This window comes from Apaloderma vittatum, unplaced genomic scaffold, assembly GCF_000703405.1.
Source record: "Apaloderma vittatum isolate BGI_N311 unplaced genomic scaffold, ASM70340v1 scaffold11331, whole genome shotgun sequence".
Taxonomy (NCBI): domain Eukaryota; kingdom Metazoa; phylum Chordata; class Aves; order Trogoniformes; family Trogonidae; genus Apaloderma; species Apaloderma vittatum.
The window spans coordinates 353-12,720 of record NW_009699688.1 but is presented as its reverse complement, the minus strand read 5'-3'; the positions used below and the strand labels follow the sequence as shown (position 1 = coordinate 12,720).

The following is a 12,368-nucleotide window of genomic DNA, read 5'->3' as shown; positions in this document are numbered from 1 at the left end:
CCCTCCGGGAGGAAGGCCTGCCTGAGACCCACCCCCAACCTCCCCTGACGCAGTTTCAGGCCAGGCCCTCTTGTCCTGGGAGAAGACCCTGACCCCACCTGACTGCATCCTACCTGCAGGGAGTTGCAGAGAGTGATGAGCTCCCCCTGAGCCTCCTTTTCTCCAGCTGAACCCCCCCACTCCCTCATCCTCTTCTCATAGGACTTTCTCTCTAGTGCCTTCACCAGCCTCGTTGCTCTCTCAAAATGACATGAAGAGTATGTCTTGATGGAATGGCACGGAAACCACCTCTGTCTACACACGTTGTTGGACACTCAAGAACCCAACTTTAGCTCCCAACTTCAGCTCTTGTCTTTTAAGAGTGGTGGCACTAGGAGGAGCAGATTTGTGACGAATCCTAGTGAGACCCTGGCACAGGTTGCCCAGAGAGGTGGTGGAGGCTCCATCCCTGGAGACATTCAAGGTCAGACTTGATGGGGCTCTGAGCAACCCAATCTAGTTGAAGATGTCCCTTCTCACTGCAGGGGGGTTGACTAGATGATCTTTAAATGTTCCTTCCAACCCAAAACGTTCTGATTCTATGATGACTGTGGTGAATACTGATGGCAGCTGTGCAAATCCGAGGTACCGTATGGACACCACATGGGTTGGGGATACCCAGTCCCCTGAGGTGTCTTTTTCTGGGGTATAATTTGCTCTGTGTTAAGGGCCGTGAAGCTCAATGTCACTCCACCTTCACTGTTGGGAAGGATTTCTGAGCCTGCTGAGTGAAGGATGACTTTCCCAACTGGACTTAACACCCCTCTTGTTTTCTCACCTCCTTAGCTTTGTGGAGGGTGTAACTCTGCTCTAATAAAATATAATTTTCCTTTTTCTCCTCCCTCACATTTTACCCGTAAGACAAACTGCGGCGGGAGGGTAAGTATGGTTCTTGGCACTGTCATCTGCAGTCGTTGTCGTGTCTTCCACCGGATCACTTGTTTCTGTTCACCATCGCGGCATTTGCTTTTACTTTGCACCACCATCGCTGCTGCTTCACAAACATGCTGAGAGCATCATCCCCTTTGCCGCAGAGCTTGACCCTCATGGTGAAGTTGTGACACCTTCCCGGAGCTGGAAAGTCCCCAACCTGTGAATGTGGTTAAAGCTGTAAGTGCTTCTCAGTAATGACCTTAGCTTGAAGGTTAAATCTCTTTATCTGGGAGACAAAAACAATCCCTCCTGCCACTCTCTGAGGGCTGCCAAAATGCAGTAGTGTTTGGTAGAGCTTTAACCCCCCCCAAAAAAAATCCAGATGAAGTCAGCCATGGTGTGCTGGGTAGTGAGGGAAGCAGGCTCAGAAAGGATTTGTTTGGGGATAATTAAAATGTAGGTCACGCTGTGGTCAGCTACGGCAGAGTCCCTGCCTGTCAGTGAAGCTTGGTTTTCCCGAGACAGGAGGGCTTTGCCTTCACCCAGCAATAGAAACCAGAGTGATAATATTTCCTTAAAGGTGCCCTTCGACCCCTCGTCAGCCAAGTGGACAAAGTTTTGCATTCCGTCAGCTGTGAGAATTGGGCAAATCGTGAGTATTTATCAACCAGGAGCGACCTGCACAAACAAGCAATAGTACAAGAGGTCACGCTGGCAAAGTGTTTTTGTGGGTCACGAGGGAAGGGTCACGGAGAGCATCCAGAAAGCTGTCCTGTATCTAATGGTTAACTCCTTCAGAAGTCTTCCTGATTGCATTTGGGGCAGGGCAGACCAATGTGGCTGAAAAGCAGGGTTTTTAGAGACCTTTGCAAAGAGTCGGTTGTTTTGAGGCTCAAGGAAGGTTAGAAATGTCCCTAAAATTAAGCTGGTAATAGATGATGAAGAGGAAAGTAGCATTCCAAGTATCTCACCAAGGACTGGAAGGAGTCTTGGGGTCCATTTGCGATCTTGGTGCCATAACCCCACTCATAAATCGAGCTCACTCACCTGAGCACTAAGCTGCTCTATCCCGGTGGAAGATTCCTCTGGGAATTCTCTGCTCCTTTATTTCAAAGCCACCTTCTCCTAACATCCAGTCGACATGATTTCACAGCCAATTTCTACCCTTTGGATTCATGGCAACTTTGTTCCTGAGCACCTCTGAAGAGGTGTTTGGAGTTTTTTTTCTCTTTACTGGCACATAAAGGAAGACTGTAGTATCTTTTCTCAGTTACCACTGTCAAGTCAATCCTCACCTGGGGCTAATCAGAACGTTATTCTCCGGTGTTGGCCATGAAGCCAGAAAGTAAGAAGTCCCTGAGGGCTTTCAGCATCCTGATACAGGACACAGTTGCCACCTACTGGCTGCCTTTCAGGAAGCCTGAGCTGTTGGGAGGTTTTGCTGATGGCAAACACGTTATCATCTCACTGCACTCAAGCCCTTTCCATCGAGACTGAGGGATACTGGGCTTGATGGGAGAAACTCGACCTGGGGCTTGTGTCTCCGAGTGTCCTTTTCCACTTCTCTCACCAGCAGTGGCAGTTATTTTGCTCCTTCAGAAATGAGGAACAGCTCACATTTGTTTTATTCGTCAGTCAGTTTTCTTTGCCTGTGCCTCTTCGCTACTTCATGTCCAAAGTTTATGGCTGGGTTTAGGCCGTGTATATAAAAACTCATAAGGATTATTTTTACATAGATTTTGGATTTTTTTTCCCCTGGAAAGAATATATGCAACAGTGCGGGCATGTTCACAACTGGTCCCACCAGGGAATGAAAGTGAGATTGATCTTGCAACTTTAGTTGCCAAAAGATAAACTAGCGCAGGCAGCTTGGCTCCTTTGAAGTTGTGGAATGAAAGCAGCCCTCATCTCGTGCCCCTTGATTAGCCTGAGGTGGAGCCCTGTTGACTCACTTGCTCTGGACACCAACTTTTAGACAGATGAAGTGGGGGAAGCAAATCCTTATGCTTGGCCTTGACCTTGGGATGTGACCAAGCCTCCTAACCTTGGAGCTGCACCTGAGCAAGATGCCAAAAGTCGTGAGTGCCTTTGGTGAGAGGCTTGAGAGAAACAGCTACTGGAAGGGCAGAAATGAAAGAGCAAGACACCACAAAGAGGTTTTCTGCCTAAAGCCCAGGACAGCTTTGCTCATTCGAGTGCCACACAGAGCATAGGATGGACCAAAGGCCATTTTCCAGAATTTCAGAAACAGTTGAGGAGTATGTAAGGACTTTGCGGGCCATGTGATGTGCACAGGATGAGGTTTAAAGTGCAGCATGGAGAGTTTTGGTTAGGCAGAAATGGTGGAGAAAACATATTGCAGAGGGAGGCTTAGCAGCTCTGTTGTGGATTTGTAAAAACAGGTTAGACAGAGATCCAGCTGGTCCTGCTTTGACACACGGCAATGGTCTTCAGGCTTCTTTCATCTCTAGCTTCTCATAACTTGTGCAGTGCAACAGGTATGTATGGATATGTGCTGGCTCTGAAGATGTTTTTGAAAATGTTAGCTTGACTTGAAACTCTGAATCTTAACTGAGGAGCATCTAGAATATGAATGAAGGCTTGATTCCATGCTGTGCATGAGCAGGGCTGAGCATGAACTGATCTAACATAGTCTGGGACTTTTGCTCCAATGTTGCTCCAGGCTCCACCCTGCAAGCATCTTTGACTTGAACATCATCTTTCATCCAGCTTGACAAAACCCTTTATTTTTCTGGCCTCCACACCCCATCCAAGCTGCCAAAACCTCTCAGCTTCCTTCTACTGTCCCCATAAACCTTCATGTGCTTCTCCTCCAGACATACACTGGTTCAATACTGGTGGCCGTAAACCCCTACCAGCTCCTACCCATCTACTCACCAGAGCAGATACGCCTGTACACCAACAAAAAGATTGGAGAGATGCCACCACACATCTTCGCAATTGCTGACAACTGCTACTTCAACATGCAGCGCAACAACAAGGACCAGTGCTGCATCATAAGGTGAGTGGGTGAGTTTCCACGTGGGCTGTATCCTGAAGAAAGATTGCTGAGCACCTGCAATGTGTTTGAATAGAATCAGAAATTTGAATGACCTATTAGATCTTTCATCCACATGTTCCCAGTGCAGAGGTGATGTCTGTTTGCTGTCACTGTTCTCGGTAAAGATGCTTTATCAATCCTTTGCTATTTAACATCCAACCCAATAGATCTCATATTCATCTTTAACCCTTTTTAAAATACTTCAATACTGCTGCAGGCATCAAAGATGCAAAGATCTATGCATTCTGCACAAGGGTGAGCCAGGAACAAGCTTGATGGCTGGACCTCTGGTTGTTCACGCCGCTCAGCTAGTGTCTCTCTGTGTGGCTCTGCTCTAGAACGATGAACCTTGGGCACCAAGAAATGCCTGGTCACAGTTACACGTATAATTCTCTGCTATCTGTCCCAAATGGTGGTGTGAACCAGATTTGGTTCCCTCAGCCCTCCAACACCATCTTACCAAGTTCTGAGCCCTCAGACAATCTTGGTGCTTTGAGAGCACCACCTCTCTCCAAGGCACGCCTACCCTTTGTTTTGTTGCATAGAAAGTTAATTCTGGAGCATCCCATGCACAGTATTTCAAATAAGTGGGACTGAAAAGGTCATGCAGAAAAAAAGAGCATCGTATGAGGTCCAGAGAAGAGTCAAGGCTTGGTGTGATGCAGTGCGCCAGTGGGCAGCCAACCCTGAGACAATTTGCCCAAGGCTGGTGGCCAAACACCAAGATCATTTGAAACACTTTTGTTGGCCACCCCCCATATCAGACAGGCCATAGACTCACCCCGAGGGATTTCTGCCCAACCCTTCCTCTTGTGCCATCGCAAGATAATGGAAATTATCTTTCAGTGGAGAGAAATCTTTGAGGAGTAAGTCTTTCTTCCTACTCCATAATCTTCTCCTCTCCTACCTGCCCCGTGGTAGGACAAACCTAGGGGACCTGTGAAAGCACCTGCCACTGGAAGGCACTGTTCTACCTTCTAGTGCATTTTGGCAGCTCAGGATTGGTGATGAAGATGTCCCATGGGACCAGTTGGCCCCTGGAGCAGAGGCTCAAGGTCTGGTGATCATACGTGGAAAAGCACTGTCTGAAAGTTCTTCTTGACCCTCTTAGCACTGATTGAACGATGGTGTTCGCTGGAGACACCTAAACCCAAGCAACAGCTTGGGCCAAATGGACTGGAAAGCAAATCTGGATCTTGGCTGGGAGCTATTGGGTACTGAGTCCTACCATCTGTCCTACAAACAGTCCTTGGGATGGTGCAGACCCATCCATAGTGGCCTCATCTTACCTGTGCCAACAGAAGAGGCGTTGAGGGAGAGATGTTGGGAGGGAAACAGCCAGGATTTCGCTGACCTCAATTCATGTTGTCTTTGCAGTGGAGAATCCGGAGCAGGGAAAACAGAAAGCACAAAACTGATTCTGCAGTTCTTGGCGGCGATCAGCGGTCAGCACTCCTGGATTGAGCAACAGGTCCTGGAGGCCAATCCTATATTGGAAGGTGAGGCCTCAGATAACCGAGGCATTTTGTTTAGCTGGGAAAAATAAATCAGATTCAGGAAACACAAAGCAGGGCTAAATGTAAGTCACGTGCGTCGCATTTTGAATTTCAATAAGTGAAAAACTAAAAAAAATATTAAGAGCAATGATGTAAACATTTGTTAAATAGCATGTTTTCTTTCTTTCCATCCAAATTTATTTTTCTCAAGACTAATATTCTCTGATTCTCCATCAGTATTTTTGACAACTATTGCTGAAAGTGAAACATTTCAGCTACCCTGATTTTTTTCAACTGTTTTATTCACTTAAAATAGAAAAAAATCGTGGGTTTTCCACTTCGATCAATACTTTTTTCTAAAAAAAAAATAAATCAATGCTTTCTTTCCTGAAACAGAAACATGAATTTTACCTAATTTTCTGTGTAGTCTGGGATTTCAAAAACTCTAGTCGACAAATACGAAAAGATTTTTGAAAAACCTCACCACCTCTTCCAGTACTGGCATTATAACTGTAAGCAAAACACCAATATTGTCTAAATGCTGCATTCAGCTAACTAATTTTTTTTTGTTTATCTGACCATAACTGCAAACATTCTATCCCTATTCTTCACTTTTTTTTAACATGAAATTAATTTGACCAGAGCTTCACAGACACGTTGTGCTGGTGATACCCAATAGCAAACCCCACCTTGTCCTTCCAAAACCAGCAACCTCAGCCGGGTTGGCTTAGTCCCTCAAGGACGAGCATTTCCCTTTCCCTCTCAGTCACCAAATCACTCACCAGCAGCTCTGTCATTTCCCACATAGCGTCACCTCGCACGCAGGAGCATCCTCCTGCCACTCTTGCTCAACTCTCTTGTATTTCATCGACTGCAGCCAAAATCCTTCTTCCTGGATAAGGTCACCCCATTCCCATGCCTCCTTCTCTGTCCTCCTCTCTGCATTCCCAAGGACAGTCATCTGCAGTATCTCCTGTTTCATGGAATCACAGGATGGTTTGGGTTGGAAGGAACCTTAAAGCTCATCCAGTTCCAACGTCTTGCCCTGGGCAGGGACACCTCTCGCCAGAGCAGATTGCTCCAGATCCAGAATGGCCTTGGACACTTCCACAGCTTCTCTGGGAAACCTGTGCCAGGACCTCACCACCCTTAGAGAAAAGAATTTCTTGCTTAGATCTATTCTAAATCTCCCATCTTTCAGTTTGAAACCATCACCCCTCATCCTATCCCTACAACCCCTGACCAAGAGTCCCTCCCCAGCTCTCCTGTAGCCTCTTCAGGCACTTGAAACATCTCCCCAGATCCCTCTCTTCTCCAGGCTGAACAGCCCCGACTCCCTCAGCCTGTCCTCATCAGGGAGGTCTCCCCATACTGAGATGACATTCAGCCAGCCAAACTTAAAGGATAGACTTGGGGTCTGTTTTTACCCACTCAGCCTCCATGTTTTGAATATTTGGGGGGTTTTTTGCCCTTGAGACCAGACCCACGATCCTCCCTGCACCAGATCTTCTCCAACACACCACAATTCTTCCCCATAGCTTTCGGGAATGCAAAGACCATCCGCAACGACAACTCCAGCCGATTTGGGAAATACATCGACATCCACTTCAACAAAAGGGGAGCCATCGAGGGGGCAAAGATTGAGCAGTACCTGCTGGAAAAGTCCCGGGTCTGCAGGCAGGTAAGGTGATAAATCTGCGAGGCGTGGGAGCTGTCGCTCAGTCGGTTGACCTTTCTTTGCGGTGCCATTCTCCTCACAGGAGCTGATGCTCGCTTTTCTACTGCAGGCCCCGGATGAGAGGAATTACCACGTGTTTTACTGCATGCTCAGGGGAATGACGATGGAGCAGAAGAAGAAGCTGGGTCTCGGGAAAGCCACGGACTACAACTACCTTGCCATGGTGAGAGCGCAACAAAGCAGAGGTTTGGTGGCATGATGTGGTGAGAGTTTCTTAGCCAGGAAGAGGGAGGTTACAGGTTAGGAGGTGGTCTGCTAGAGAGCAACTCCATGGAAAAGGACCTTGGAGTGGACCATGGGACAGCAATGTGCCCTTGTGGACAAGAAGGCCAATGGGATCCTGAGGTGCATTAAGAAGAGTGTGTCCAGCAGATCAAAGGAGGTTGTCCTCTCCTTCTACTCTGCCCTGGTGAGACCTCACCTAGAGTATTGCATCCAGTTCTGGGCTCTTCAGTTCAAAAGGGACAGAGGTTTACTTGAGAGAGCCCTATGGAGGACTACAAGCATGATTAGGGATGGGAACATCAGCCCTACGAGGAAAGGCTGAGAGACCTGGGGCTTTTTAGTCTGGAGAGGAGAAGACTGAGACGGAGTCTAATTAATGTGTATAAATATATGAGGGCTTGGTGTCAAGAAGGAAGGGACAACCCCTTTTCACTTGTGCCCAGTGATAGGACAAGGGACAATGGATGCAAGCTAGAGCACAGGAAGTCCCACCTTAACGTGAGGAAGAACTTTTTCCCTGTGAGGGTGCCAGATTCCTGGCACAGGCCGCCCAGAGATGTTATAGAGCCTCCTTCTCTGGAGACTTTCAAGACCTGTCTGGATGTGTTCCTGGGTGACCTGCCCTAGATTCTTTGGTTCTGCTCTGGCAGGGGGTTAGACCTGATGATCTCCAGAGGTCTCCTCCAACCCCTAACATTCTCCAATTCTGTGATTCTGTGATTGATTCTGTGATTCTGTGATTGGTTCTGTGAAGTGGCTTCTTCCACAGCCCAAGAGCTGCTTTGCTGGCTATGACTTTCCTGAGACTTAGTCACAGGGTTTGTACGACTTCTTTGTCCCACCACCACAAATCTCATGGTCTTACTGCCAACCCTTAACCCCTGTGTATAGAACAGGTTACTTCCACTCTTCCCTGTGGATCAGGATATGTTTGGATAGTTTTAGTGTTTGATGCCCAGGCCCCTTGTCTGGAAACAACCAGAGTGTTAGATAAAACCTGATGCTCTTGCAGCAGTGGTGGACAAGGAAGCATGCAGGGCTGGATGAAGCAGATGGTGCTGAGCTGTCTCTGCTACTACCTACTCCAAATAGAATCAGAAAATCATTTAGGTTGGAAAATTCCTTTAGGATCATCGAGTCCAGTTGTTAACCCAGCACTGCCAGGTCAACCACTGATCTGTGTCCCTGAGCACCACATCTACCTGGCTTTTAAATCCCTCCAAAGATGGGGACTCCACTACTAGGCAGCCTGTCCCAGGGCTTGACAATCATTTTGAGGAAGAAATTTTTCATAATTTTCAATCTAAACCTCCCCTGGTGCAACCTGAGGCTGTTTCCTTTTGTCCTATTGCTTGTTACTTGGGACAAGAGATCAACCCCACCTTACTTCAGCCTCCTGTCAGGGAGCTGTGGAGAGTGAGGTCTCCCCTCAGCCTCCTCTTCTCCAGCTGGACAACCCCAGCTCCCTCAGCTGCTCCTCAGCACACTTGTTCTCCAGACCCTTCTCCAGCTCTGTTGCCCTTCTCTGGACACACTCCAGCCCCTCAAGGTCCTTCTTGTCAGGAAGGGCCCAGAACTGAGCACAGGATTCGAGGTGCAGCCTCGCTACAGTTGAGTCCAGTGGGACAATCCCTGCCCTGCTCCTGCTGGCCACACTATTGCAGATATAGGCCAGGTTGCTCTTGGCCTTCTTGACACACTAGTGCTGCAATCCAGAGGAGCTGGTAGAAGCTGGTGTAATTAAGGCAGGCTCATCATCAGCAAGGCTGTGACCCAGCTTTTTTCACCAAAAAACAAAGCTGGATCCACAGGTTGAACACTATGATTCTACGGTTCTGTGATTCTACTCCCGTCCATACCCAATGCTCTCAGTTTTACCCCATGCGCTGTGTGACTTCTTTGCCTCCCCAGGGCAACTGCACCACCTGTGACGGCAGAGATGACAGCAAGGAGTATGCCAACATCCGCTCAGCCATGAAGGTCCTGATGTTCACCGACACAGAGAACTGGGAGATCTCCAAGCTGCTGGCTGCCATCCTGCACATGGGCAACCTGCAGTATGAAGGTAAAAGGACAAAACACGGGGACTTGGTCCAGCTTACTCCTTATTCTTCATGGTGGGAAGCAGCTGAGCTTAGGGATGGAGGGCTATACCCAAACCATCTGCCACGGTGCCAGGGACTCAGGTGGTTATGATTGCATGTAAGGACAAGAAAAGCGGAATAAGTCCACTCTGCAGGGCTGCCAGATTCCAGTACGCTCAGTGGCATCCACCTCTCCTGAGTTAGGGAGGTTGAATACACCCAAAAGCCACTCAGTAGGCTCAGGTTTTGCAAGGAGAGACTCATAGAGTGTTTGGCAACTGCCTGAGGGATTGGATGTGCCTTTGCAAAAGTACTGAACCTCCCTGCTGTCAGAAATGACACAGTGATTTAAATCCTCTGTGGAGGATCCTAGTTTTTACCTATTCTAGTTTTTACCCTATCAGGGTGGCTGGCAGAGCAGAGCAGAGCACAGCAGGACACCTGCAGCCACAGGAACTTTTCTCTCCCTTCTGACACCCAGATTTTGCCTGGCCGTCACTCTGAGGCAGTGGAAAAATACCCTTTCCCTCACCCCCACCCACCTTTTCTGCAGAGCCACGTCCCTCTCTGACAGCTTTCCCTCTGCCTTTGTTTCCCCCAGCTCGGACCTACGACAACCTGGATGCCTGCGAGGTCGTTCAGTCGGCGTCACTGATCACCGAAGCGGCGTTGCTGGAGGTCTGTGGCTCTGATGTGCTTCTGTCCCCCTTCAGGCTTGTTCTCATGTTCCTGGTATCACAGCAAAGCTTCATCGGAGCCAGGTTCTCCCGGCACCACCAGCTCTAGGAGGCTGGAGAAGCTCCGGCTAGCCATACTTGGCACTGGCAACACAAAGGTGGACCCATCTGGGCTGGGTATCTGAGCTCCCCTTCAGCATTAGTGGAGGCAGACACTTTGGTGACACGTCATCTTAAAAAGGGCACCAGTCCCTAAAATAAAGTGTTTCCCTCATTGCTATAAAAAGAGTTCATTACGGTAGCCGAGACAGAGATCTTAGAATCACAGAATGATCAAGGTTGGAAAAGACCTCTAAGATCATCAGGTCCAACCGTCAACCCAACACCGTCATGGCCACTAAACCATGTCCCCAGGTGCCATGTCTACACATCTTGAACATCTCCTGGGATGGCGACTCCACTCCTGCCCTGGGCAGCCTGTTCCAATGTCTCTACCAATTTTTCAGTAAAAAAAATTCTCCTAATATCCAATCTAAACCTCCCCTGGTGCAACTTGAGCTCATTTCCTCTCATCCTCTCACCAGCAACTTGGGATAAGACACCAAACACCCACCTCACTATAACCTCCTCTCAGGTAGTTGTAGAGAGCGATGAGGTCTCCTCTCAGCCTCCTCTTCTCCAGATTAAACAATCCCAGCTCCCCTCAGCTGCTACTCATCAGACTTCTAAGACTCATAAGATGCCACTTACACTGTGCATAACTGAAGTGAGGTGAGATGACCCTCACTCAAACCACCCACACAGTGGCTGGAGCATTCTTCAGTGGCCTCCCCAGCAGGTGACAGAGCTCCCTCGGGGACAATATCTCATCTCCATAGACACTGCTGGTTCCAGAGTGTGATCCACAGCTCTCTGCAAGCTGTTTTCGTGTCCTTCACGGGGTGGACATTTCCCTGGCTTGATCTCAGGAGATGAAAAGAGGTCAAGGAGACACAAAGCTACATTTGTGTTGGTAGGATACAGCTTTGTGAGCTTTGCTTTTTCATCTTCTCTCCACACGCCTCGTTAACATCTCACACTAAGTCACAAGCACTTTCCGTAGTAAAACACCATATAAAAGCGTTAATTACTCTTTCTGTAAAGGCCTGTGATATGACTTATTTGCCCCATACAGCTAAGGAAAGTCACCTCCAGCCAAAGGGGGGTTGCACTGTTCTTCTCTGGTCATGTATGTTCAGGCCAGTAGACCAGGTTACTGCAAGGAAATCTTGTGTTATAAAGAGTCTCCTCCTCTGGAGACATTCAAAACCCACCTGGATATGTTCCTGCGTGGCAGAGGAGTTGCACTAAAAGATCTTTCGAGGTCCCTCTCAAGCCCTAACATTCTGTTATTCTGTGTGATTCTGTGTTTGGTGGTGCCTTTGCCAGGTTGACCCTCAGGACGTGATGAACTGCCTTACCAGCCGAACTATAATCACCAGGGGTGAGACTGTCTCCACCCCTCTCAGCATGGAACAAGCGCTGGATGTGAGGGACGCTTTCGTAAAGGTAAGTCTTTGGGCATTCCCTCCTGCTCCTGTTGATAAGCTTGAAGAAATCTGCCACTTTTGAGACCCAAGCATCCACCACACAGGAAAAGTGTCTCACTTGGTGGCCTTGTGGGCTCAGGTCAGCAGATGGGATGCACAAAACGTTGAGAATGGAAGGAATCTAGATAGCCTGGCCTTCTGAGGCTTTGCAGTCTGGGCTTGAGCCTGTCTATGCTGAAACATGACCTATGGAAGAAACCAGAATTCTGAAATGACTTCACCTCAGCTTCAGGAAAACATCCCAGCTGAAGCCCCAGGGTTAGCTCCTCAGCTGCTAGAAATCAGAGCAGCTCTACCAACACCTGTAACACCCACACCTGAATTTCAGGATTTAGGCACGTCTGCAGCAGTAAATAAAGCCAAACATCACAGGAACGGGGATAAAACAGTTCAGCAGCCACCAGAGCCCTCAGAGCAACCCCTGAGGCTTTTGGGGTGATGAAGGTTGATGAGGTGGGTGTGCAGCTCTGCTGTGCTGTTTGCAGCCCCAGGTAAGGTTGCAAACCAAGCATGGGTGGTGTATTTTGGCCAGCTTGGGCCCTCCACTCTATGGGAAACCAGTAGATCAAGCTAGCTGGTTGGGTAT

General features: G+C 48.4%; 1 protein-coding gene across 1 annotated transcript in view; it reads left to right on the top strand.

Annotated features, from left to right (window-relative positions):
- The window catches only part of LOC104280752 (unconventional myosin-VIIa-like), a gene marked incomplete at its 3' end in the record, with an annotated part of 19,920 nt that extends 8,179 nt beyond the window's left edge, over positions 1–11,741 (top strand). Inside the window, exons 4-10 of the mRNA XM_009878500.1 lie at positions 3,750–3,934; positions 5,351–5,472; positions 7,008–7,150; positions 7,257–7,370; positions 9,344–9,497; positions 10,118–10,194; positions 11,622–11,741. Coding sequence (XP_009876802.1) covers positions 3,750–3,934; positions 5,351–5,472; positions 7,008–7,150; positions 7,257–7,370; positions 9,344–9,497; positions 10,118–10,194; positions 11,622–11,741 — 915 coding nt within the window. The remainder of the gene's footprint in view (positions 1–3,749; positions 3,935–5,350; positions 5,473–7,007; positions 7,151–7,256; positions 7,371–9,343; positions 9,498–10,117; positions 10,195–11,621) is intronic.
- Between the last annotated feature and the right edge of the window lie 627 nt (positions 11,742–12,368).